This window comes from Lutra lutra, chromosome 10 (assembly GCF_902655055.1).
Source record: "Lutra lutra chromosome 10, mLutLut1.2, whole genome shotgun sequence".
NCBI classification, from domain to species: domain Eukaryota; kingdom Metazoa; phylum Chordata; class Mammalia; order Carnivora; family Mustelidae; genus Lutra; species Lutra lutra.
Window position 1 is genome coordinate 60,455,248 of NC_062287.1, and position 27,408 is coordinate 60,482,655.

The window sequence follows — 27,408 nt, forward strand, 5'->3', positions numbered from 1 at the left end:
AGAATCCCAGTGGACTCTGCTTGCTGTCTATTCCCATGGAAGATTCAGATCTGACTGCCAAGGCCAAAGCAACACCTCCTCTCCTCCCAGCTGAGCAGGGCTTACCTGTCCCCACACCATGTCTTCGTGGCTTCTGAGATCTTCTTAAGGATGGGCTTTAAGGTAGCTCTAGCAGATGATGAGAGTGAGCACCAAGGGTCCCAGTGCTAGTAATTGGGAAGCTAAGAATATAACTCAAGCTTCCTGATCCTCAGTTTCAAGGTTTCCTTACCCCACAATAAGTCTCCACTCCAGGACCCTCTTCTTAGAAGACTTTCAGAAGGCAGAATGTAGGGATAGAAATGTAATAGTCATCAGTGATACTGGGTGTTTACCATGTTCCCTAAACTCCAAGAACTTTATGAGCCTTGTCTTGTTCTATTCTGACAATCACACTTAGAAAGAAATGTTCACTTCTTTTTTTTTTTTTAAGATTTTGTTTATTTTTTTGACAGAGATAAAGAGAGAGCACAAGCAGGGGGAGCGGCAGGCAGAGGGAGAAGCATGCTCCCCGCTGAGCAAGGAGCCAAATGCAGCACTCAGTCTTAGGACGCTAGGATCATGACCCAAGCTGAAGGCAGACATTTAACAAACTAAGCCACCCAGGAGCCAGAAATGTTTCTTTTCCATTTTACAGATGAGAAAAATGAGTGCTAAGAGGTTAAATGAGGTCTAAAGTTATACTAGCACTGAGTGGCAGGGCTGCATCCAAACATATAGACTGTTCACTTTTTCACTTAACATTTTCAGAAAACCTAATAAAAATTTTTATCCAGCAGTGCCCCTGGAACATACATCATATACCTGTTAATCATTACCATCTTTATCTTTTTCCCCATTTATCCTTTCTTTCATATTTGATTACCTTCCGTATCTTTGCCTTTCTCTGTGCAACTTCCCTCAAAAACAACTAGAGAACACAGAAGGGGAAAAAAAGGATAAAATAAATGAAAACTATTCTTTTTCATCCTATGACTGTAAATGTCTGGCTTGCTACTGGCAACTATCTGGGAGACAAGCCTGACCCCTTCCTCAGTTCCCCTAGCCAAAGGACTTGCATCTGCTTTAGGTATGGTATCACACCTATGGTGTCACGTAAACAGCTGGGTCCCAGGCAGATGAACTTTTAAGTTTCAAAGATTACATGATTTTATGATTTCCTTTTTAAAACTTTGCTATCACTGTATTATACACACACAGACACACACATTTGCTAATGTATTTATTTATTTATATATTATATTACCATACATATTTTAAATATCACCATATTTGTATATATATTTGTTATAGTTATATAAATTTATATATAACAAATATATATATTTGTTATATATGTTATAAAATATATAATGTGTTATATATATGTTATAGTTATAAATATATATATATTTGTTATAGTTATAAATATATGTATATTTATAACTGGGTTATATGGTAATAGAAAATTATATAATATATATATATATAATATATATATAAAGTTCAATTTTTAAGTGTAAAAGTCAGTGATCTTTAGTGTATTTGGAAAGTTGTGCAGTCATCATCAATACCTAAGTGCAGAATGTTTTCATCACTCTGAAAAGAAGCTTCAGCACCACTAAATTCAGTGCCCATTCTCATTTATCTTAGCCCCCTGGCAACATCTCATCCACTTTCTGTTGCTTTGGACTTGACTATTTCTGAACATTTCACTTAAATGCAATGAAATGTGAGTCTGGTTATGTCTGGCTTCTTTCACTTAGAATGTTTCCAAGGTTCATTATGTGTCAGTGCTTCATTTCCGATATAATTTTCCATTGTATACGTAGACTACATTTTGTGTATTGGTCACTTGATGGATATTTGAATTATTCTCAATTTGGGGCTACAAATAATGCTTCTTTGAATATTAATGTGTAAGTTTTTGTGCGGAAATATGTCCTCAGTTCTTTAGAGTATATACCCAGGAGTAAAACTGCTGAGTCATTTGGTAACTCTACGTTCAACTGTTTGAAGAAAAGCCAAATGGTTTTCCAAAGTGGCTTCATCAATTCACATTTTACCAGCAATGTTTGAGGGTTCTGATCACTCCACATTTTTACTAATATTTGTTATTTTCTGTTTTGTTTTCCTAATATATATGCAATGGTATCTCATAGTGATCTTGATTTGCATTTGTCAAATGACTAATGAAACTGAACATCCATGTGCTTACTGGCTCTTTGTATGTCTGTTTTTAGCAGAAATGTCTATTCAAATCATTTGCCCATTTTTAAATTGGTTCATGTGACTTTTTGTTGTTGAGTTATAAGAGATCATTATACATTTTGGATATGAAACTACTGTCAGACATATGATTTGCAAATATTTTCTCCCATTTTGTTGGTTATCTTTCCACTTTCATGATACTGTCCTTAGAAGCACAAAAGATTTGCTGTTGTTTTTTTATTAAGTCCAATTTATATATTTTTTTCTTTGGTTACTTGTGCTTTTGGTATTATATCAAAACAACCATTATCTAATACACCTAAGTTTTCTTCTAAAGGTATTAAGTTTTATATCTTACATTTAGATTTTTTAATCTATTTTGAGTTAATTTTAAAAATTTTCCTTTTTTTTAAAGTTTTTTTGTTTGTTTGTTTGAGAGGGATAGAGAGACAGAGAGAGAGAGAGAGAACATAAGCAGGGGAAAGAGAGAGAAGCAGATTCCCCACTGAGCAGAGAGCCTGATGTGGGGCTCAATCACAAGGCCCTGGGACCTTGACACAAGCCAAAGGTAGATGCTTCACCGACAGAGCCACACAGGCACTCCAATTTTTTTTTTAAATTTTGAGTTAATTTTTATATGTAAGTTGAGAGATGGGTCCCACTTCAGTCTTTTTCATGTGGCTATCCAATTATCCCAGCAACCTTTGTTGAAAAGATTATATTTACCCATTAAGCAGTCTTAATACCATTGTCGAAAATCCATTGACCATAGATGTGTGGGTTTACTTGTGAACTGTTCACTCTTTTCTATTAGCCTAGATGTTTACCCCTTACATTACCATACTTTCTTTGTTAATCTAGATTTGTATAGAGAAAGCAGACAGCATGGGAATTTGAGACACTGTTTCCAGTCAGCACAGGATTTGGGGGAGTGCTCAGGCATGGACAATAAGAACCAAAAGGGGTCTTCTGATTTTACCAAGGAAGGACAGTCAAAGGCCCACTATTTTTTTACCCCTGATTTCTTATTAAGGGCACTGACATTATCAGCCATGGCCTGAACATTTCTACGCATCATTAACTATTTTGTTTCAACCGTGTTGTCTGATTAGTTGTCACATCTTATAACATTTCTTCAAATTGCTTTGCTATTTCACGATACTATATCTGCCCAAGAGTAAACCTTCAACATCTGAATTCCCAAAACAGACTTCTGTTGGCCCCTGCACCAAATCTGCCAGGACCCATCCATTCTTTCCCTCCATTGGCAGAGTGATTTTTAAAAACCCGAATCTTTTTGCTTTAGCTCTTCAAAACAGATCTCCCTTAGTTTAAAAGCTAAACAATGATGGGGACATGTATAGTTCTTTAGGTATTGGTCTTAACTCATCTCTCTACTTCTTCTGACCTATTATCTTTTTTAGCTGGAACATTCAATCCCTTCTATTCCTCAAGTCTTATAAGGAGAAGTGGGCTTTTTTTTTTTTTTTAAGATTTTATTTATTTGTCAGAGAGAGAGGAGAGCGAGCGAGCACAGGCAGACAGAATGGCAGGCAGAGGCAGAGGGAGAAGCAGGCTCCCCGCCAAGCAAGGAGCCCGGTGTGGGACTCGATCCCAGGACGCTGGGATCATGACCTGAGCCGAAGGCAGCTGCTTAACCAACTGAGCCACCCAGGCGTCCCGGGAAGTGGGCTTTTTATAGCTTGGGGAAAATGGTTACATTGTGACCGACTAACCGACCCACACATAGGCCACCCCTCTTCTCACCTTCTCTTCTTTCTTGTTCCTTGTTAACTCCATAATGGAGTGTATTTTAGTGATGTCGCACCACAAAACTATGCTTCCAATGTCACTGCTGATCTCAGCATTACTAAATGACTCTCAGTGCAGAGACAGTCAACCTCACTTCTTTCTTGATTTTTTTCCTCCTTTCTTGGATCAGTCATGTCACTCTTTCCAGGTCATCCACCTATGTCCAGTGCTGTTCTTCAGTTTCCTTTACGATTGGCTCTCCCTCTATTCTCTCCTAAGTATTAACATTATCCATGGTTCTTTCCTAAGCTAGCTTCAGTTTTGACTCTGTGTAATCACTCTGCATGACCTTGGAAGAAAAATCAGATTTTCATATCTTTGAAACACACTAATCAACTCATCTGTGTATCCTGCTCTAATTTACTTCTTGTTTTCCAGCTGACCGCTTGGCATCTCCAATTGGCTGTTTCATAGGAACTTTAAGATCAAAAAGTCCAATATATGAATATAAGTTTTTTTCCTTTCTTCTTCTCAGTGAGTGGCATGACTTTGATAGCTAAGGCTAAAACCTAACCATCATTCCACACATCCTTTCTCTCGTGCATTTTTCATAAGTAGTCGCCAAAATCTAAATATTCCTCCTGCTTATTATAAATGGTGCAGCAAGTTCTAGGAGAGGAGTGGGTGTTTGAAATGGCAGTTAATAGGAATGATAGAGACAATTAACTGTATCAAATAGAATAATTGCTTGGTAAAGCTGAAGTATGAAGCTGCATATTCACATTGTGTTACTTTGTGGCTATTTGTGATTTTTTTCTAGAGTATTAGGTAGTCCTAGGGCTACCATCAGAGAAGCCTGATAATATTGGTCCAGAATAGATACCAAGGAGCTAGTTTGATGGAAGAACAAAGCCTAAATTGCCAGGAAAAAAAAAAAAAAACCACCTCTGGTAGAAAAAGATCAGTCTTTATGATATTGATTTTAACTTTCTTCAGATTATGATTATAAACTTAGTTATAAAAATTCAGTTATCTGAAAAGGAAACATTTAAAATTCAATTTCATGCTTTCTTGTGTTCTGCTCTGGCTTTTAAGCAGCAAGTAATGGGAAAATTTCAATAACTGACTCAGAGCAAGCCACTTTATCAGTTACATCACCACATATCAGCTAGGGTTTGCTTTCCCTGCCTTATACATTTTATTTTAAGAATAATAGGTGGTGATATGAGGGAGAGGAGATGCAACATGAGGGGTTAAGGGGGTAGGAGAAGAGTAAATGAAACAAGATGGGATTGGGAGGGAGACAAACCATAAGTGACTCTTAATCTCACAAAACAAACTGAGGGTTGATGGGGGGAGGGGGGTTGGGAGAGGGGGGGTGGGGTTATGGATATTGGGGAGGGTATGTGCTATGGTGAGTGCTGTGAAGTATGTAAACCTGGCGATTCGCAGACCTGTACCCCTGGGGATAAAAATATATGTTTATAAAAAAAATAATAATAATAGGTGGCTTTGGATTATAGTATTTTGGCAGTATTTGAAAGTTCTAAAATTAAATATATTGTTGGGCTGTGCCAATAGGAGCCATTAGGAGCTGACTAGAAGCTGAGAAAAGGGATTTACTTTTCCTATTAGCTTTCTGTTTCTGTCTTATCACCCAAGCAACTGTTTTATCCTTGGCAACAGCAGTTGATTCTTATAAAAGCAGCTGGTTCCAGTTTGTGGTGTTTTTTTCTACACTTACCTCCAAACAACCTTGTCATACAAATCACATATACCAGAGTCAGCTTCTGGTGGCCCATTCTTGAAGTTCTTGGCCCCAGCTCTTTGGGCACTCTCCTTTAAGCTTCTAAAGCAGAATCTCCTTTCTTTCAGCAGAAATTGATTCCAGCACTTACTGAATCTCTATTAAGTCAGTGTGCCAGGCAATTCAAACTCCTTACACTCATAGCTATTGATTTAAAGACAAGGGTTCCTAGAACTTAGTTTTATAGAAGTTAAATGGAGCTAACTATGGGTGAAACTTGTCTCATACCATCAATATTGATTTTTTAATATATAAATTCCCTGAAGGAATTATAAGAAAACCCCCATCAATCTTATTAAAAACTTTGCATTAAAAAATGTTTATGTGGGGGCGCCTGGGTGGCTCAGTGGGTTAAAACCTCTGCCTTCAGCTCAGGTCATGATCCCAGGGTCCTGGGATCGAGCCCCGCATCGGGCTCTCTGCTCAGCGGGGAGCCTGTTTCCCCCTCTCTCTCTGCCTGCCTCTCCACCTACTTGTGATCTCTCTCTGTCAAATACATAAATAAAAGCTTTAAAAAAATGTTTATGTGTAATAATTCATGAAATTGAAGCTTCTCTATATTGCTTGTATTAATGCATACTTAAAATAATTATAATTGTAGAACATTTTAACACTCAGAACCTAATGATTGAAGAAAATAAATAATTCCAATTTGCATATATATTTTTACTGCAAACAAGGAAATAAGGGTGATCACCACAAGATTTTTAAGCACAAAAATCAATATGTAGGAAAATGGACCAACTTCAAGTAGACAAAGCATTAATGTTAAATTTATGACAGTTACAGGGAGCCTGGGTGGCTCAGTAGGTTAAGCATTCAACTCTTGATTTCAGCTCAGGTCAAGATATCAGGGTTATGACACTGAGCCGCACATCAGGCTCCATGCTTAGTGCACAGTCTGCTTTGACTTCTCTCTCCATCTGCCTCTACCCCATACACCACCCCCACTCATGCTCTCTCTCTCTCTAAAAAAAAATATATATATATATATATATACATATATATATGTATATATATACATATATATATGCATTCATTTTTTCATTCATTCATTTCATTCATATATAATATATATATATTATATATGAATGACAGTTATGGAAAACTTATTCATTTGTTCATGTATTTTAAAATGGATAATAAATGAGGGGAAGAAAATTTCAAGGCTGTCTATCTTCCCTAGGATACACTTAAAGACTGATGTGGTATTTTTATCTTAAAAAAAAGTCAATATTCACACTATACTGTATGTTATATTTTTTCTAATATTTAAATAGTAAATGACAATTTTTGATGTCAATTTAACATTTTTGAGGGAGTGTATACTATTGAAAAATTCTTTTGGAAATTATCTGGGCAAAAATTTTTGAAGACCACTGCTTTGTATTAACACGAGAAGAGGGGTACCAGAGTGGTTCAGTAGATTGAGTGTCTGTCTCTTGGTTTCAGCTCAGGATGTGATCGTGGGTTCATGGGATTGAGCCCTGCATGGGGCTGTTGCTCAGCATGGAGTCTGCTTGAGATTCTCTCTCCCTCTGCCCCTCCTCCCACTCCCTTGTGTGTCCTTGCTCTCTCTTTCCAATAAATAAATCTTTAAAAAAATTGAAAGGAAACAAGAATGAACAAGGGAAAAGAGTGCAGCACTCTGAAGGTTTTGATGGATGGAACCCTTTGTGTGAAGGCTTGATAGTTGTGGTAATGTCAAAGGATCTGAGTGCATCTGGCTAGAGAACTGATGGCTTCACTTCTAGGGCAAGGTCTGTGGGTGTGAAACCTGCACAGTGGCATAATGCCTATGCTCAGAAGGTCCTGTATTTGGTTTAATATTCTACTGCCATGTTCTTCAAATTCTTAGTAACTTATTCTTGAAATTATGGAAGTTAATGGGACAATGGAGCCTGAGCCTCTCCAACACCATTTCTTACCACCATATTTACATATAGCATTGATGATGCCATGTGTACCCAGAATACCATGGGCCACTATATATGTAAATTCAGAGAGATACCACAATCAAGGGCGGGGGGGGGGGGGGTGGAGCAGAGAAAAAGAAGAAAAGGAAAGAAAAGGGAAAGTAAGAGAAGAGAAGAGAAACACAAAACTTAATAGATTTTATTGCTACTTTCCTTGAAAATTTCCTGGGGAAATGTTCTTTTCTCATTTCTTTCTCTTTTGTCAACCCCGCCCTATTGTCTCCCTAAGAATGAGCACCATGAATCAAATCTCTAGAGCAAACAGCCTTGGGTTTTCATAATTAACATCAGAGAGAGTCAATAAATAACCTCACCTATCAAATCTCTTGACCAGAGGAGGCTGGAAGTAAGAACTAAGCTGAAGACCTCAATGATCTCACAAAAGTGAGGGAAGATCAGACTTTTGAACTCAGATTCCACACTCAGCCCTGATCATCCCCCAAATCACGTCCATCCATCCTGCACAAGAACACAGCTTTCACATCCCTGAAGTACTCTCCACACAGCCCCACATTCACAGGTGACACCCATCACAGAACTCCAGCTTCAGCACGCTCAACTTGTAAACAAATGTCACCTGACACAGGTATGTTTTTGAAATCAAACTACAGAAAAAAGAATATGTGCCAGAAAGAATTCAGAGTTCAGTTATTAAAGTCTAGGTCTCCAAGGCATCATAGTGACCCAGAGCCAAGGCCAAGCGGGATGAATTTGGAAGGATGCCTGCATTCCACCCAGAATGTTCCTCCAGCTCAGTGTCTTTTTCACATTGTTCCCCTGGAAAACAACCTTGTTTGGACCTAGGCTTTCTGGTACCTACGTAGAGTGTCAGAGTAACTCACAAAGTAGTGACTTCCTTACAGTAGTCTTTGGAAATCTTCCTTTGCTGGCAAGAATAGGCTGGGAAGGGAGAACAGGAAAAGATGGTACTGACTCCAGCTCTCCACTCCCCCACCCATTTTTCTTTCCTCCAGGGCCTGTGGCCATCACTGGAAGTCCCCAGGCAAATAAGAGGAGCTTTCACTAGTATCTGTCTCTTTGAAGTCCAGATAATGAGTAAAGGGTTGCCGCATTAGATACTGATATTAGAGTTATCTGACAAGGAAAAGAATTCAAGTATTGGCCATATAAGTGAGGCTACTGTGAGATGAAAACACCAAACTTCTTTTTTTTTTTAATTTTTTTATTTTTTTAGCGTAACAGTATTCATTGTTTTTGTACCACACACAGTGCTCCATGCAATCCATGCCCTCTCCAATACCCACCACCTGGATCCCCCAACCTCCCACCCCCCGCCCCTTCAAAACCCTCAGATTGTTTTTCAGAGTCCATAGTCTCTCATGGTTCACCTCCCCTTCCAATTTCCCTCAACTCCCTTCTCCTCTCCATCTCTTGTCCTCCATGCTATTTGTTATGCTCCACAAATAAGTGAAACCATATGATAATTGACTTTCTCTGCTTGACTTATTTCACTCAGCATAATCTCTTCCAGTCCTGTCCATGTTGCTACAAAAGTTGGGTATTCATCCTTTCTGATGGAGGCATAATACTCCATAGTGTATATGGACCACATCTTCCTTATCCATTCGTCTGTTGAAGGGCATCTTGGTTCCTTTCACAGTTTGGCGACCGTGGCCATTGCTGCTATAAACATTGGGGTACAGATGGCCCTTCTTTTCACTACATCTGTATCTTTGGGGTAAATACCCAGAAGTGCAATTGCAGGGTCATAGGGAAGCTCTATTTTCAATTTCTTAAGGAATCTCCACACTGTTCTCCAAAGTGGCTGCACCAACTTGCATTCCCACCAACAGTGTAAGAGGGTTCCCCTTTCTCCACATCCTCTCCAGCACATGTTGTTTCCTGTCTTGCTAATTTTGACCATTCTAACTGGTGTAAGGTGGTATCTCAATGTGGTTTTAATTTGAATCTCCCTGATGGCTAGTGATGATGAACATTTTTTCATGTGTCTGATAGCCATTTGTATGTCTTCATTGGAGAAGTGTCTGTTCATATCTTCTGCCCATTTTTTGATATGATTGTCTGTTTTGTGTGTGTTGAGTTTCAGGAGTTTTTTATAGATCCTGGATATCAATCTTTTGTCTGTACTGTCATTTGCAAATATCTTCTCCCATTCCATGGGTTGCCTCTTTGTTGTTTTTTTTTTTTTGACTGTTTCCTTTGCTGTGCAGAAGCTTTTGATCTTGATGAAGTCCCAAAAGTTCATCTTCACTTTTGTTTCCTTTGCCTTTGGAGACATATCTTGAAAGAAGTTGCCATGGCTGATATCGAAGAGGTTACTGCCTATGTTCTCCTCTAGGATTCTGATGGATTCCTGTCTCACGTTGAGATCTTTTATCCATTTTGAGCTTATCTTTGTGTATGGAAAACACCAAACTTTTTTTTTTAATTTTATTTTTTATAAACATATAATATATTTTAATCCCCAGGGGTACAGGTCTTTGAATCGCCAGGTTTACACACTTCACAGCACTCACCATAGCACATACCCTCCCCAATGTCCATAATCCCACCCCCCCTCCCAACCCCCCTCCCCCCATCAACCCTCAGTTTGTTTTGTGAGATTAAGAGTCACTTATGGTTTGTCTCCCTCCCAATTCCATCTTGTTTCATTTACTCTTCTCCTACCCCCTTAACCCCCCATGTTGCATCTCCTTTCCCTCATATCAGGGAGATCATATGATAGTTGTCTTTCTCCGATTGACTTATTTCACTTAGCATGATACCCTCTAGGAAAACACCAAACTTTTAATCGGAAGATGTGAGATGTAATTTCAGTCTGACAATAACACATTTTGTGATCTGAACTGCATTAGTTTATTTCTCTGAACTTGGACTTCCCCTTGATAAAACAAATGTAGAATAATTATAATACTCTCTATCACTCCAAAATATGACTACAGGAAAAAAAAGCTTGCACAAATGAGAAGGACATTATTTTTGGTGTCTAAACATTTTAATCCTACCATATACCTAAGGCTTTCCTACCCCCAAAAAAATTATGTGAGCTAAGGAAGCCAGGTGTTGTCATTTCCAACTTATAAATAAGAAAATTGAGTATCAAAAATATTGTGGAACTTATCCAATGTTAAATAGTGAATACACAGAAAAGCTGTGACTAGGATTCCAGACTCATTATTCTTCATACTTGGAGACTATCCAGAGAAAAGATTTTTCCCAAGGTTCAGCAACATTTTTGTGACAGGTTATGACTAACGTTTTAGGGGTGCAGGTATCCTACAAAGATTCTGGTAGGTATGGTTGGCACTTGGAATGTGGAAATCAAAAAATAAATTTTGACTATAGAAAATAGATGAAAACAATGGATTATATGTGATACAGTATTTTAAGATTTGGAACAAGTTAAAAGCAATATGTTTTTCTCAGCTTAAACAAGATTGTTTCAGAGAAGGGTCATCATTTTATGTGAATGAACCAAAGAACTGATGTGGCAGGGCAGTCATACCATGACCCTTTGGATAGAGCCCTTTATTTCCACACAGAATGCCTGCTTCCAACCTCAGTGATGATGGTCTCCCAGCCACTCTGTTCCTGACAGGGATCCCAGGGCTGGAGTGGGCCCACGTCTGGATTGCCATCCCCTTCTGTGCCGTGTATCTGGTAGCTCTGGCTGGGAATGCTGCTCTCATCCTGGTCATTGCGACAGACAGTGCTCTTCATGCACCCATGTACTGCTTCCTGTGTCTTCTCTCACTCACTGACCTGGCTCTCAGCTCTACCACTGTGCCCAAAATGCTGGCCATTTTGTGGCTCCATGCTGGTGAGATTTCCTTTGGTGGATGCCTAGCACAGATGTTTTGTGTCCATTCTATCTATGCTCTGGAGTCCTTAGTTCTTCTTGCTATGGCTTTTGATTGTTATGTGGCTATCTGCAACCCACTGAGATATACAACCATTCTCAACCATACCATCATAGGCAGAATTGGCCTTGCCGGCATACTCTGGAGTACAGCCGTTGTCTCTCCATTCATCTTCTTGCTGAGGCGACTGCCTTACTGTGGTCACCATGTCATGGCACACACATACTGTGAGCACATGGGCATCGCTCGCCTGGCCTGTGCCAACATCACTGTCAATATTGTCTATGGGCTGACTGTGGCTCTGCTGGCCATGGGTCTGGAAATCCATCCTCATTGCCATTTCCTATGGCTTTATCCTCCATGCTGTCTTCCACCTGCCATCTCAAGATGCCAGGCACAAGGCTCTGAATACCTCTGGTTCCCTCCTTGGAGTCATCCTGGTCTTCTACATTCCTGCCTTCTTCTCCTTCCTTACCCACCGCTTTGGGGAGCACCGAGTCCCCAAGAATGTGCACATCTTTCTGGCAAACCTCTATGTTCTGTGCCTCCTGTGCTCAATCCAATCATCTATGGGGCTAGAACCAAGGAGATTCAGAGTCGACTTCTGAGACTGCTCCACTTGAGGAAGGGCTCAGTGTGAGTTCTGAGTAGCATTTGGAAATGATAAAGAAAGGTAAATGAGAAGAATAATTGTCTAGAAGCTTTTACATTAATGGGAGCCTATGATGTTAGATAAGGGAGGAAGAGAAATAGTCATATAAATTGGAAATGTTGAATATGATGGTGAATGTGCTCCTTCAGCAATTCTGAATTGCCCAGAATGAGATTATATTTTTTAGTCATCTCAGTTAGGGGCTATAATTTGTCAAGAAGAAAAACATTCCTGTCTGGAATTCACACTATACCTCATGGTTGCAATATTCTACTGGGAAGTGAGGTGAGAAACAAAAGGGAGAACATTCAGAGTACATTTGAATCTGAAATCCAAGACTTTGGGCAGTGACTAAGAGCATGAAAACTAAAATTAAATCAGAGTGATTATGCTTAAATGGTGTCTCCTCTGTTTATCAGTTTTGTGCTTTGAGCAAGTTGATAAATACTTTTCTCCTTATTCTGGTTGACTGTTAATGGGGATAATGATCATTTTTAATTCTTGAGGTTGTGGTGAGGATTGAAAAATTACTGAATGTATGTAAAAATCTTACAATAGTGTCTGAAACATAAAATGCTAAATAAATACATAAGTGTAAGATGTAAAAGTTGTAAGCTTCTCAAAAGATGTAACTTCTCAAAACATTTCATTTTTATAACTTATGTAAGTCTTGTAGTATCTGAGCTCACACAATTGTAATAACTGGTGTCTGAAAGTTAGACAGTACTGGGATATGATTAGTGCTCAATAAAACCATATTATCCACCTTTACTATCCACTCCTCTGATGGGTTCATTTCCATTTTGCCATAATTTTACCCCTTATTATTATAGAAGTCTGATTAGAGTTCCAGTACCTTTATGGATAGTCCCTTGTTGACATCAGTAACTGTGTCTTTTTAAAGTTTCACACTTGGAATCTGTTGAAAATTTTGTATGTAAAAATTAGTGTTTCTCAGCAAAAGCATCTGTTTATATTTTGTGATAACAATTGATTCTAATAGAAGCAGTAGGTTCTGAGTGGAGATTTTTTTATTGTTCCTTACTTTGAAACAACCCTGTAGGCCCCTCAGATAGACCACCTGACTGGAATCCCTCCTCACAGGTCTGGGTCCAGACATAAGGACACTCTCCTTTGCCCAAACCTCCTCTCTAGGACCATTGCTATTTACAGCTGTTACTCTCAATTATGATTCATTGTCACAATGCAGAAACAAAACTCTCTCCACTCCCAACTATGTATTTACAGAAACAAGGGTCCTCAGTGTTTATTTTTATAAAAATAATATTACAAATAAATAAATATGAAAACACTACATTGACTCCATATTGACTTGTGAATACATGAGGTAATTTGGAAGAAAGTATCATCCATCCACCTCACTGAGGAACAGACACTTCTCCAACACTGCTTGAAAGAAGACATACAAAAAGCTAACAGAAACATGAAAAAAAAGTTCATCACAAGCCATCAGAGAAATACAAATCAAAACCATAATGAGATACTACCTTACACCAGTTAGAATGGCAAAAATTAACGAGGCAGGAGACGACGAATTTTGACAAAGATGTGGAGAAAAGGCAACCTTCTTACACTGTTGGTGGGAATGCAAGCTGGTATAGCCACTCTGAAAAACAGTCTGGAGTTTAAACAAGATGTTAAAAATGGAGTCTACCCTATCATCCAGCAATTGCACTACTAGGTATTTACCCAAAAGAGACAGATATAGTGAAAAAAAAAAAAAGAGCACATGTTCGGAGCTACAATGTCCACAATAGCTAAACTGTGGAAGGAGTCAAGATGCCCTTCAACAGATGAATGGATAAAAAAGATGTGGTTCATATATACAATGGAATATTACTTAGCCATCACAAAGGATGAATACCCACTATTTGCATTGACATGGATGAAACTGGAGGGGATTATGCTAAGTGAAATAAGTGAAGAAGAGAAAGACAATTATCATATAGTTTCACTCATATGTGCAATATAAGGAATAACACAGAGGACCATAGAAGAAGGGAGGGAAAAGTGAGGGGGTAGAAATCAGAGAGGGGCAGGAACCACAAGAGACAGGGTTTCAGAGGCGGTGGGTGGTAGGGAGATGGAGTAGCCAGGTGATGGGTATTAAGGAGATGGGATGTGTTGGGATAAGCACTGGGTGTTATATGAAACTAACGAATCATGGAACACTACATCAAAAACTAATGATGTACTATACAGTGGCTAACTAAACAAAATTTTTAAAATGGAATAATATTTTCAAAGCAAATTTAAAGATTTTCATATTGCATTTATTAATGTGTGATTATAATTATTATAATGAAACATTTGAACACTTGGAATCCATTCTTTTTTTTAAGCTTTAATTTATTCATTTGAGACAGAGATACAGAGGGAGAGCATGAGTACAGGTAGAGGCAGAGGGAGAGGGAGAAGCAAAATCCCTGCTGAACTGGGAGTCTGGCACAGGGCTCTATCCCACGACCTGGAGATCATGACCTGAACTGAAGACAAATGCTTAACCATCTGAACCACCCAGGTGCCTCTTTAGAACCTATTCTTAAAGGAAATAAAATCATTCCTGTATTATTACAAATATGTAAGAGTTATCATCCTGAGATATTCAAGCAAAAATACACACATGGGAAAGTGGACCAACTTCAAAGAACAAGGCAATAATTTAAAGTTTCTGAAAGTTGGGGCACCTGGGTGGCTCAGTGGGTTAAGCCTCTCAGCTCAGGTCCTGAGATCAAGATCCTCATCGGGCTCTCTGCTCAATGGGGAGCCTGCTTCCCCCCACCACCTGCCTCTCTGCCTACTTGTGATCTCTGTCAAATAAATAAATAAAATCTTTTAAAAAATAAAAATAAAGCTTCTGAAAGTTAAGAAACTTGTTTGTATACTTTTTAAAAATTAACATATAATGTATCATTTATTTCAAGGGTACAGGTCTATGAGTCATCAGTCCTATGAAATTCACAACACACCATAGCACATACCCTCTCCATTGTCCATCACCCAGACACCCTATCCCTCCCACCCTCATCTCCTCCAGCAACCCTCAGTTTGTTTTCTAAGATTAAGAGTATTTATGGTTTGTCTCCCTCACCAATCCCATCTTGTTTCATTTTTCCCTCTCTTCCTCCCATGACTCCCCACCCTGCCTCTTAAATTCCTCATATCAGAGGGATCATATGATAATTGTCTTTCTCTGATTGACTTATTTCGCTTAGATAATACCTTCTAGTTCCATCCATATCATTGCAAATGGCAAAACTTGGGGGTTTTTATGGTTGCATAATATTCCATTTTACATCATCTTTATCCATTCATCTGTTGGTGGACATCTAGACTCTTTCCATAGTTTGGTTATTGTGGACATTGTTGCTATAAACATTCATGTGCATGTGCCCCTTCAGACCACTACATTTGCATCTTTAGGGTCAATACCCAGTAGTGCGATTGCTGGGTCATAGGGTAGCTCTATTTTCAACTTTTTGAGGAACTTCCATACTATTTTCCAGAATGGCTGCACCAGCTTGCATTCCCACCACTAGTGTAGGAGGGTTCCCATTTCTCTACATCCTCACCAACACCTGTCGTTTCCTGGGTGATTATTTTTAGTCATTCGGATTGGTGTGAGGTGGTTTCTCACCATGGTTTTGATTTGTATTTCCCTGATGCTGAGTCATGTTGAGGATTTTTTTTCATGTGTATTGGCCATTTGGATGTTTTCTTTGCAGAAATGTCTGCTCATGTCTTCTGCCCATTTCTTGATTGGATTATTTTTCTTTGGGTGTTGAGTTTGGTAACTTCTTTATAGATTTTGAATACTAGCCCTTTATCTGATATGTCCTTTGCAAATATCTTCTCCCATTCTGTTGGTTGTTTTTTGGTTTTGTTGACTGTTTCCTTTGCTGTGTAAAAGTTTTTGATTTTGATAAAGTCCCAAAAGTTCATTTTTGCCTTTGCTTCCCTTGCCTTTGGTGATGTTTCTAGGAAGAAGTTGCTGTGGCTGAGGTCAAAGAGGTTGTTGCTGTGTTTTCCTCAAGGATTTTGATGGATTCCTGTCTCATAATGAGGTCTTTCTTCCATTTTGAGTCTGGTTTTGTGTGTGGTGTAAGGAAATGGTTCAATTTCATGTTTCTGCATGTGGCTGTCCAATTTTCCCAATACCATTTGTTGAAGAGACTGTCTTTTATCTATTGGACATTCTTTCCTGTTTTGTTGAAGATCAGTTGACCATAGAGTTGAGGGTCCATTTCTGGGCTCTCTATTCTGTTCCATTGACCTATGTGTCTGTTTTTAAGCTGGTACCATACTGTTTTGATGATTACAGCTTTGTAACAGAGCTTGATGTCTGGAATTGTGATGCCACCAACTTTGATTTTCTTTTTCAACATTCATCTGGCTATTCAGGGTTTTTTCTGGTTCCATAAAAATTTTAGGATTATTTGATACATTTGTTTGAAGAAAGTTGATGGTATTTTGATAGAGATTGCTTTAAATGTGTAGATTGCTCAAAATAACATAGACATTTTTGCAATATTTGTTCTTCCAGTCTATGAGCATGAATTTTTTTTTCCATTTCTTTGTGTCTTCCTCAATTTCTTTCATGAATACTTGATAGTTTTCTGAGTACAGATTCTTTGCCTCTTTGGTTAGGTTTTTTTCCTAGGTATCTTATGCTTTTGGGTGCAATTGTAAGTGGAATCAACTCCTCAATTTATCTTTCTTCTATGGTCTATAGAAATAAAACTGATTTCTGTGCATTGATTTTATATTCTGACACTTGACTGAATTCCTGTATGAGTCTGGCAGTTTTGGAGTGGAGTCTTGGGTTTTCCACATAAAGTATCATATCATCTGCAAAGAGTGAGAGTTTGATTTCTTTGCCAATTCAGATGCCTCTTATTTGTTTTTGTTGTCTGATTGCTGAGGCTAAGACTTCTAGTACTGTGTTGAATAGTAGTTGTGATAGTGGACAGCTCTTCATGTTTCTCAGCTTATGGGAAAAGCTCTCAGTTTTTCCCCAGTGAGAATGATATTTACTGTGGGTTTTTCATAGCTGGCTTTTATGATATTGAGTATGGACCCTCTATCCCTCCACTGTGAAGAGCTTTGATCAAGAAAGGATGGTGTACTTTGTCAAATGCTTTTTCAGCATCTATTAAGAGTATCATATGGTTCTTGTTCTTTCTTTTATTAATGTATTATATCACATTGATTGATTTGTAGATGTTGAACCAACCTGGCAGCCCAGGAGTAAATCCCACTTGGCTGTGGCAAATAATCCTCTTTTTTTTTTTTTTAAAGATTTTATTTATTTATTTGACAGAGAGAGATTACAAGTAGACAGAGAGGCAGGCAGAGAGAGAGGGAAGCAGGCTCCCTGCTGAGCAGAGAGCCCGATGCGGGACTCGATCCCAGGACCCTGAGATCATGACCTGAGCCGAAGGCAGTGGCTTAACCCACTGAGCCACCCAGGCGCCCCGCAAATAATCCTCTTAATGTACTGTTTGATCCTATTGGCTAGTATTTTGGTGAGAATTTTTGCATTCATATTCATCAGGGATATTGGTCTGTAATTCTCCTTTTTGATGAGGTCTTTATCTGGTTTTGGGATCAAGGTAATGCTGGCCTCATAAAATGAGTTCAGAAGATTTCCTTTCATTTCTGTTTTTTGCAACAGTTTCAGGAGAATAGGTATTAATTCTTCCTTAAATGTTTGGTAGAATTCGCCTGGGAAGCCATATGGGCCTGGGCTTTTTTTGGGTGGGGGTAGATTTTTGGTTACTGCTTCAATCTCCTTACTGGTTATGGGTTTGTTTAGGTTTTCTGTTTCTTCCCAGTTCAGTTTTGGTAGTTTATATGTCTTGAGGAATGCATCCATTTCTTCCATATTGTCAAATTTGCTGGTGTATAGTTGTTCATAATATGGTCTTATATTTGTTTGTATTTCTTTGGCTTTGGTTGTGATTGCTCCTCTTCCATTCATGATTTTATTAATTTGAGTCCTTTCTCTTATCTTTTTATAAGTCTTCCAGGTGTTTATCAATCTTATTAATTCTCTCAGAGAACCAGGTCCTAGTTTCATTGATCTTTTCTACTGTTCTTTTAGTTTCTGTTTCATTGATTTCTGCTCTGATCTTTATGATTTCTCTTCTTCTGCTGGGTTTAGGCTTTCTTTGCTGTTCTTTCTCCAGCTCCTTTAGGTGTAGGGTTAGGTTGTGTATTTGAGACCTTTCTTCTTTCTTGAGAAAGGCTTGTATTGCTATAGACTTTCCTCTCAGGACCACCTTTGCTGTATCCCACAGATTTTGAACAGTTATGTTTTCATTATCATTCGTTTCCATGAATTTTTTCAATTCTTCTTTAATTTTCTGGTTGACCCATTCATTCTTTAGTAGGATGCTCTTTAGTATCCATATATTTGAGTTCTTTCCAACTTTCTTCTTGTGGCTGAGTTCTAGTTTCAAAGCACTGTGGTCTGAAATATGCAAGGTATGATCCCAATCTTTTGGTACTGGTTGAGAGCTGATTTGTGACCCAGGATGTGATCTACACTGGAGAATGTTCCATGTGCACTAGAGAAGAATGTCTATTCTGTTGCTTCATGGTGGAATGTTCTGAATATACCTGTGATGTCCATCTGATCCAGTGTGTCATTTAAAGCCTTTATTTCCTTGTTGATCTTTTGCTTACATGATCTGTCCATTTCAGTGACAGGGGTGTTAGTGTCCCCTATTATTATTGTATTATTACCAATGTGTTTCTTTGATTTTGTCATTAATTGGTTTATACAATTGGCTGCTCCCCTGTTAGGGGCATAGATATTTAAAATTATTAGATCTTCTTGTTAGGCAGACCTTGTTAGACAGACCTAGTGTCTTCCTCATCTCTTATTATAGTATTTGGCTTCAAATCTGATTTATCTGATATAAGGACTGCCTCCCCAGCTTTCTTTTGATGTGCATTAGCATGGTAAAAATTTTTCCACTCCCTCACTTTAAATCTGGTGGTGTCTTTGGGTCTAAAATGAGTTTCTTGTAGGCAGCATATTGCTGGGTTTTGTTTTTTAATTCATTCTGATACCCTGTGTCTTTTGATTGGGGGATTTAGCCCATTTACATTCAGGGTAACTATTGAAAGATATGACTTCAGTGCCATTATATTGCCTATGAGGTGGCTATTACTGTATATTGTCTCTTCCTTTCTGGTCTGTTACTTTTAGGCTCTCTCTTCACTTAGAGGACCCCTTTCAGTATTTCCTGTAGGGCTCATTTAGTGTTTGCAAATTCTTTTAATTTTTGTTTGTCCTGGAAGCTTTTTATTTCTCCTTCTATTTTCAATGACAGCCTAGCTGTATATAATATTCTTGGCTGCATGTATTTCTCATTACTGCTCTGAATATATTATGCCAGTCCTTTCTGGCTGGTCAGGTCTCTGTAGAGAGGTCTGCCGCCACTCTGATATTTTTACCATTGTATATTACAGACCTCTTGTCCTGAGCTGCTTTCAGGATTTTCTCTTTGTCACTGAGACTTGTAAGTTTACTATTAGATGATGGGGTGTGGACCTATTTTTATTGATTTTGAGGGGGATTCTCTGTGCCTCCTGGATTTTGATGCTTTTTTTTCCCTTTGCCGTATTAGGTAAATTCTCTACTGTAATTTGCTCCAGTACACCTTCTGCCCGCCTCTCTCTTCTTCTTCTGGGATCCCAATTTTTTCTAATATTTTTTCATCTTATGGTATCACTTTTCTCTTGAATGCTCCCCTCGTGGTCCAGTAGTTGTTTGTCTCCCTTTTGCTCAGCTTCTTTACTCTCCAGGATTTGATCTTCTATGTCACTAATTCTTTCTTCTGCCTAATTTATTCTAGCAGTAAGAGCCTCCAGTTTTAATTGCACCTCATATTGATTAGGTCCCCAGCCATTGGTACTGCCTCTTGTTCTTTTTTTTTTTTTTTGAGGTGAGTTTTTCTGCCTTGTCATTTTATACAGATAAGAATAGATGAATCAGAGAACAAAACACTAAAAAGATAGCACTGATCCCAGAAAAATATACAGTAACCAAATCAGAAGAGACATGAAATGGGAGGGAGAAAAAAGTAAAGAAAAAAATATAGATATAGATATAGATTGGATATAGATATAGATATAGATATAGATACAGGTGAATAGAACAGAGCCACACACTTGATTTTGGGGGTATTTTGGTCTGTTAGAAGAAACTGCTTTCCAAAATTCTAAAGAAAGAAATATATATATATATATATATATATATATATATATATATATACACACACACACACACACACACATATATATATATACACACATATACACACAAAAAAAATTAAGGTAAACACAATGAGGTGATGGAATATGACTGTAAAGATGAAAATTTAAAAACAATTTAAAAAAGGAATTGATATGATAAGAAGTTGCTTGATAAAAAGGAAAAAAAATTAGGAGAGAATGTGATCAGACTGGAGACTAGAACAAAGCCATAAGTGAGATTTAGGGTATATTTTGATCTGTTAGAAGAAACTGTATCCCAAAATTTTAAAGAAAGAAAAACATACATGTACACAAAAAATAAGGTTAAATACAACAAAGGGATAAAATGAAAATTTAAAAAGATTTTTAAAAAGTTATTGATAAGATAAAATAGTTTAAAAATGTTAAAATGGAAAAGAGTAAACATTTTTAAAAAATAGAATAAGAAAAAAATAAAATTTAAAAAGTTTAACTTTGAAATATTAAAGAATCATGGGGAAAAAGCCATGAATTCTATGTGTTGTATTTCCCTAGCTCTGAAGTTTTGCAGTTCTCATTGATCAGTGCACTTGGTCTTGGCTGGTTGTTCTTGCTGATCATCTTGGGGAGGGACCTGTTGCAGTGATTCTCAAATCTCTTTGCCTGAGGTGGAATTGCACCATCCTTGCCAGGGTCCAGGCTAAGCAATCTGCTCAGTTTTGCTCTTGGTAGCTTTTGTTCCCTGAGTGCCTTCTGTACATCTTTGGAGGACAGGAATGAAGATGGCGGCCTTCCAATCTCTGGCCCAGAGGAGCCGAGAGCTCAGGCCCCCTCTTCAGTGAGCCCTCAGAGAAAAGCAGTCAATCACTCCTGTCTCTCTGGTCTCCAGCCACACTCCAAACTCACTTGGCCTATGATTGGGCATTTCTATCTCTGGTGCATAGCCCTGTTTTGAGTCTCCAAACCAAGTAGATTCCTACATTGCACTCCCACGCCACTCCCCCTAGGGGAAGAAGGTGAGTCTCCCCAGATCTGCCACTTGTAGTGTCCCTGCTACAACTGTGCCAGGCATCACTGTTAAAAGTAACCCTGAGCTGAAAACCCCCTCCTTCATTCTATCTCTGCATGTGGCTTCCCTGCTTCTTTACCTGGGAGATCTGATGCACTTAGGCACCCCAAGTCTTTCTGTGACCCTGAGGGTCCTGAGACCACACTGTCCCCACGAGGGCTCCACCCTCCCCTGCCCCCGCTTAGACTTTGGAGTTACATCCCTCAGTGAAGCAGACTTTTAAACATTCCAATTTTGTGCTCTGCTGTGCTACTACTTCCCAGGAGCCATCCATCCCCTCTCCCCACTGTCTATCTTCCCATATATTGCCTGAGATTCACTTCTCCACCCGTCCTACCTTCCAGAAAGTGGTCGCTTTTCGGTTCATAAAATTGCTGCTCTTCTTCTCTTCAATCTCCTGTGGAGTTTGCAGGTGTTCAAATGATTTGATTACTATCTAGCTGAACTACTGGGATGGATGATACTTAGATCTTCTACTCCTCCACAATCTTGCTCCTATCTGTTGTTCAAATACTTTAAATGGGTAATGATGAGTTGGAAATTTCTAGGGCATAGAGTTTCCATAATATACACTAAAAATTATCATATAGGACTTCTATTTTTAAATGACAATATTTACAGCATACTAGAAATTAAAACTTTTCTACTGATAATATCTACTGATATTTTAATGATAATTCTTAGACTCAACTCAAAGTTATGAAAGGGGAATGTAATGTTTTGAAAATTCTTTTAGGAAATCATCACATAAAATTATTTTTTAAAGATTTATTTACTTACTATTTTAGAGAAAGAGAGTACATAGGGGTGGAGAGGGGCAGTGGGAGATGGAGAGAGGATCCCAAGCAGATACCAAGCCCAGTGCTCCTAGTGCATAGCCCACTGAGGGACTCCATCTTATGAACCTGAGATCATGACCTGAGCCAAAATCAAGAAGAGGATGCTTAACTAATGCAGGCAACTGGGTGTGACAACAACATAAAATTTCTGAAGAACATTAAATTGAAATAATTTGAGAGGAGGGAGGTATGTTACAAGGGAAGAGAATAGTGTACTCTGAAGTCATAGAAGAAAAATCAGTTAATCCTGGAAGGTGCTTTGACAGAGGGAATCTTTCATGTAGGGACCTGATGGATGGCTGAAGTTCAGGTATCTGAGGGGATCCACCTACAGTATGAATGTCATTTCTTACCAGGTCCAGCTTCAAGGCAATGAATCAGGGCACTTACAAGGTGCCCATGCTCAGAAGGTCTTTGTGCTTTCTTTAACACTCTGTTGCTATCACCATGAAATTCTTGATAATTTTATCTTTGAGGTTGTGTTTTGTAAGTGAAGCCTATGGTACAATGATGTATGTACATGCCCACCACCATTATTTGCTGCCCATGAGCACAGAAGTGTGGTGGATTCACAGTGAGAGGAAGTTCAGCAAAACACACAAAATAAAGAGAAGAGAAGAAATGGAGGAAACAAGAAAAGAAAAGAGAAAGCAAGAGAGGAGAAGGAAGGATAAAACCTAAAATGAAATACACCAGATGTTTCAGTTCCTCTTTCCTAGAAAAGTCATCAAGGAAGATTTTCCATAATATTCCTCATGTTATCAATGCTCCTCCTCATTCTTTCTCTCAAAATGTGCATCACAGACCAAATCCCTGGAGGAGGCCAATTTGGTTTACACTCCTGAGCATCACAGACAGAGGCAATAAATAAGCTTGTTTATCAAGCCCATTCACCAGCGGAGGCTGGGACACAGAGCTGAGCTGAAGACAATCACTGAGCCCTGAAAACAGAGGGCAAACAAAGATCAGTCATTTCAGCCCAGATTACACATTCAGACCCTTCTGTTCCCTCCTACCACACCCACCTGATCCTGCACTGAAACACAGCTTTCACCTCCTTAACTAACTCTGTGTGTTCAGATACCCACCTCCTGCACAAGCTGTCACTCGGGCACCCTCTGCCCACACAGTCTCACACTCAGCACACCCTCTCACAGAGCTCCAACTTCAGCGGGCTCCACCTGCAAATGCGTGTCTTCCATACAGGTATGTTCTTCTAATCGGGTTGCCCAACAACTGTGTTCTATGACAGAACACAGAGTTAAATTTTTGGGGTCTAGGTCAGAGATGGGGACCTCAAAGGCCAGACCCGGAGACAGTTTCCAGAGGATGCTCGCATTATGGACCAGAATGGCACTCCCTCAGTATCCATATCCCATTGTTTCCTAGGGGAAAAAAAATTCTAACTCTACTCTAACCATAGGTTTTCTGTCCCTCACATCCCAGATGGTCACAGAGTACTAGTACCTTATAATTCCACTTGGAATTATAATAAGAATGGACTTATTATAATGGAATTATAATAAGAATGGACTGGAAAGAATAGGGAAGGGAAGACAGTAGCGATTCCAGCTCTCTGCCCACCACCATCCAAGTCTCTCTCCCCACTGCAGTCAAAGCATGTGTCAAGTCCAAGCCCAAGACCTTCATCAGTGAAGGTCTCTATACAAATAGGAGGGCCTCCCTAATTCTCTTTACATTTGGAATTCAGATAATTAGGAAAGTGTTTGCAGCCTTATGAATTGATATTTGACAAAATGCCTTGTTTGAGAGAGAGAGGAATTCAGATATTGGTCATAGTCATGGACATCTGGGTCAGGTAAAACTTGAAACTCGAATCAGGACCCCTAATTTCAGGACCCTCGGCAATGAACATGCTTTGTGATCTGGATGACATCAGTTTACTTCTCTGGACATTGTCTCCCTTCGATTAAGCGTGCTAAGGATTATGACACTCTATTTTCTCCAGAAGGGTGTTAGTAGATAAAGAGCTTGCCAAAAAAGGGGGCAATGATTTCGGGTGTTGAAATTTTTAACTCATCCATACTACTTTTTGGTCAACTATAAACTTTGTGAAGGTAATAAACCCTATGATGTCATTTCAAATTTAGACTTGGAAAAAAGAAGTCCCAAAGAGGTTGTGGGATTATTCCAATGCCACATAAGGAACAGATGGGAAAGGAGAGAATGATTATAGAGTCATTGATTTTTTTTTTCAAATTAAGACAAGCCAAAGAAGTAGAAGATTTATTCTCATTCACAGATCAATTTTGTTAAAGAATTAGGACCAAAATTCAAGTTTCTTAGAATCCCACACAGGTTTCTTTTAAGTAGACAGTGTGCTTACTAAGGGGAATGTTTTTGAATAGTAGCTAGCCTTCCACAGCAAAACCAGATTCCCTTCCCAGAATATCTTCACTGTGTCCCCGGGACAATAATTTTCTGCCATAATCAGCCTTTATCAGCCCTTGGTATGCTCATCAAGCCTCGGTATTCAGCCATCACACTGCTGGGCATGCAGGACCTCTAGCTGCCTTTACCACAGTACTGACTGCTGTCTCTCAACTAGACTGTCTGATAACATCTTTAAGATTCTTGAACGAGTTAATAACGAATAATTTTCTCAGCCTAAAAAATATTGTCTCACAGAAATATCATCATTTTATGTGAATGAACCAAAGAACTGATGTGGCAGGGCAGTCATACCATGACCCTTTGTATCGAGCCCTTTATTTCCATGCAGAATGGCAGCTTCCAACCTCAGTGATGATGGTCTCCCAGCCACTCTGTTCCTGACAGGGATCCCAGGGCTGGAGTGGGCCCACGTCTGGATTGCCATCCCCTTCTGTGCCGTGTATCTGGTAGCTCTGGCTGGGAATGCTGCTCTCATCCTGGTCATTGCGACAGACAGTGCTCTTCATGCACCCATGTACTGCTTCCTGTGTCTTCTCTCACTCACTGACCTGGCTCTCAGCTCTACCACTGTGCCCAAAATGCTGGCCATTTTGTGGCTCCATGCTGGTGAGATTTCCTTTGGTGGATGCCTGGCACAGATGTTTTGTGTCCATTCTATCTATGCTCTGGAGTCCTCAGTTCTTCTTGCTATGGCCTTTGATCGCTACGTGGCTATCTGCAACCCACTGAGATATACAACCATTCTCAACCATACCGTAATAGGCAAAATTGGCTTTGCTGGGCTTTTCCGTAGTGTGGCCATCGTCTCCCCATTCATCTTCTTGCTGAGGCGACTGCCTTACTGTGGTCACCATGTCATGGCACACACGTACTGTGAGCACATGGGCATCGCTCGCCTGGCCTGTGCCAACATCACTGTCAATATTGTCTATGGGCTGACTGTGGCTCTGCTGGCCATGGGTCTGGATTCCATCCTCATTGCCATTTCCTATGGCTTTATCCTCCATGCTGTTTTCCACCTGCCATCTCAAGATGCCAGGCACAAGGCTCTGAGTACCTGTGGTTCCCACCTCGGAGTCATCCTGGTCTTCTACATTCCTGCCTTCTTCTCCTTCCTCACCCACCGCTTTGGGCAGCACCGAGTCCCCAAGAATGTGCACATCTTTCTGGCAAACCTCTATGTTCTGGTGCCTCCTTTGCTTAACCCAATCATCTATGGTGTTAGGACCAAGGAGATCCGGAGTCGATTTCTGAGACTATTTCAATTGAAGAAGGGCTCAGTATGAGTTCCAAGCAGCACTTGGAAATGATAAAGACTGCTAAATGGGCAGGGTAATTGTCTAGGAGTTTTACATGCAGGGGAGCCCATGATGTGAGACTCGGGAGAGGGCAGTGGAAGAGAAATGATCAGATAAATTGTTGTATATGATGGTGACTGTGCTTCTTGAGCTATTCTGAATTGCCCTGAGCAAGACTGTATTTTTTTCTGTCATCTATAACTTGACTATAATTTTCCAAGAAGGAAAACATTCTTGTCTAGAATTCTCACTGCATCTCATGTTGGAAATACTCTACTGGGAAATAAAATAAAAGCAAACAAAAAAAGAGAACGTTCAGAGTGCATTTAAATAAACTCCAAAGCTTTGTGCAGAGATCAAGAGCACAAGACACAAGTGGAATAATCAGAGTGCCTGGGTTGAACACTGAATCCTCCACTCTCTAGTTTTGTGTTTTGAACATATTGCTAAATCTTTTTATGCCTATTTTTGTCAAGTGTATAATGAGAATAATAATATCTAACTCTGGGGGGGTGTGGTGGGGATAAAATAAATTATTGAATGTGTAGAAATTTTAGAAGAGTGAAGCATAAAATGCTTAATAAATAAATGTAAGATGTAAAAGTTACATAACCTCTCAAAACATTATTATTTTTGGTTTGTAACTCATCTAAGAATATTTTGTGTTTTCTACTCTCACATAATTTTTGTTACTGTATTATATAACTGTTGCATAAATTTAGGCATTGCTTGGCATATTATTAGCACTCAGTAAAACCATATTTTCTTCCATTACGATCCACTCCTCTTATTGCAAGGTTCATTTCCTTTTAGCCACAAATTTATCCCTTATTAAGGATATACAGAAGTCTGTTCAGAGTCCCAGTGCCTTTCTACATAGTTGCTTGTTGACTTTGGTTACTCAGTGTACTTTTAAGTTTATCATACTTGAAAATTGTTGAGCTTCTGTAAATTAATATTTTTCATCAAATTCAAATAGTTTTTTTAGAAGATTTATTTACTTATTTTAGAGAGAGAGCATGAGCAGGAGGGACAGAGGGAGAGAGAATCTGAGGCAGACTCCACACTGAGTGCAGAGCCTGATGTGGGACTTGATCTCATGACCCCAGGATCATGACCTGAGCCAAAACCAGGAGTCCAATGCTTAACCAACTGTATCACCCAGGTGCCCCTAAATTCAGAGAGTTTTGAATGTTAATTCTTCAAAAATTCCTTCCTTCTTTCTCTCTCTCTCTCCTTCTCCATTCCTTCTTAGACTTTCATA

The 27,408-nt window shown here is 39.1% G+C and overlaps 1 protein-coding gene and 1 pseudogene across 1 annotated transcript; both read left to right on the forward strand.

The window, feature by feature from the left end:
- The first annotated feature begins 11,289 nt into the window (after nt 1–11,289).
- On the forward strand, nt 11,290–12,246 carry LOC125080117 (olfactory receptor 52D1-like; annotated as a pseudogene).
- A 12,873-nt stretch (nt 12,247–25,119) lies between these two features.
- On the forward strand, nt 25,120–26,187 carry LOC125078815 (olfactory receptor 52D1-like). The gene has a single exon (XM_047692014.1). It carries the CDS (start codon nt 25,176–25,178, stop codon nt 26,130–26,132), a length of 957 nt encoding a protein of 318 aa, XP_047547970.1. The 5' UTR covers nt 25,120–25,175; the 3' UTR covers nt 26,133–26,187.
- The last annotated feature ends 1,221 nt before the right edge of the window (nt 26,188–27,408 follow it).

What these genes read in the sequence shown, in the direction of transcription:
- LOC125078815 (XM_047692014.1), top strand. Translation starts at nt 25,176, where the DNA reads ATGGCAGCTTCCAACCTCAGTGATGATGGTCTCCCAGCCACTCTGTTC.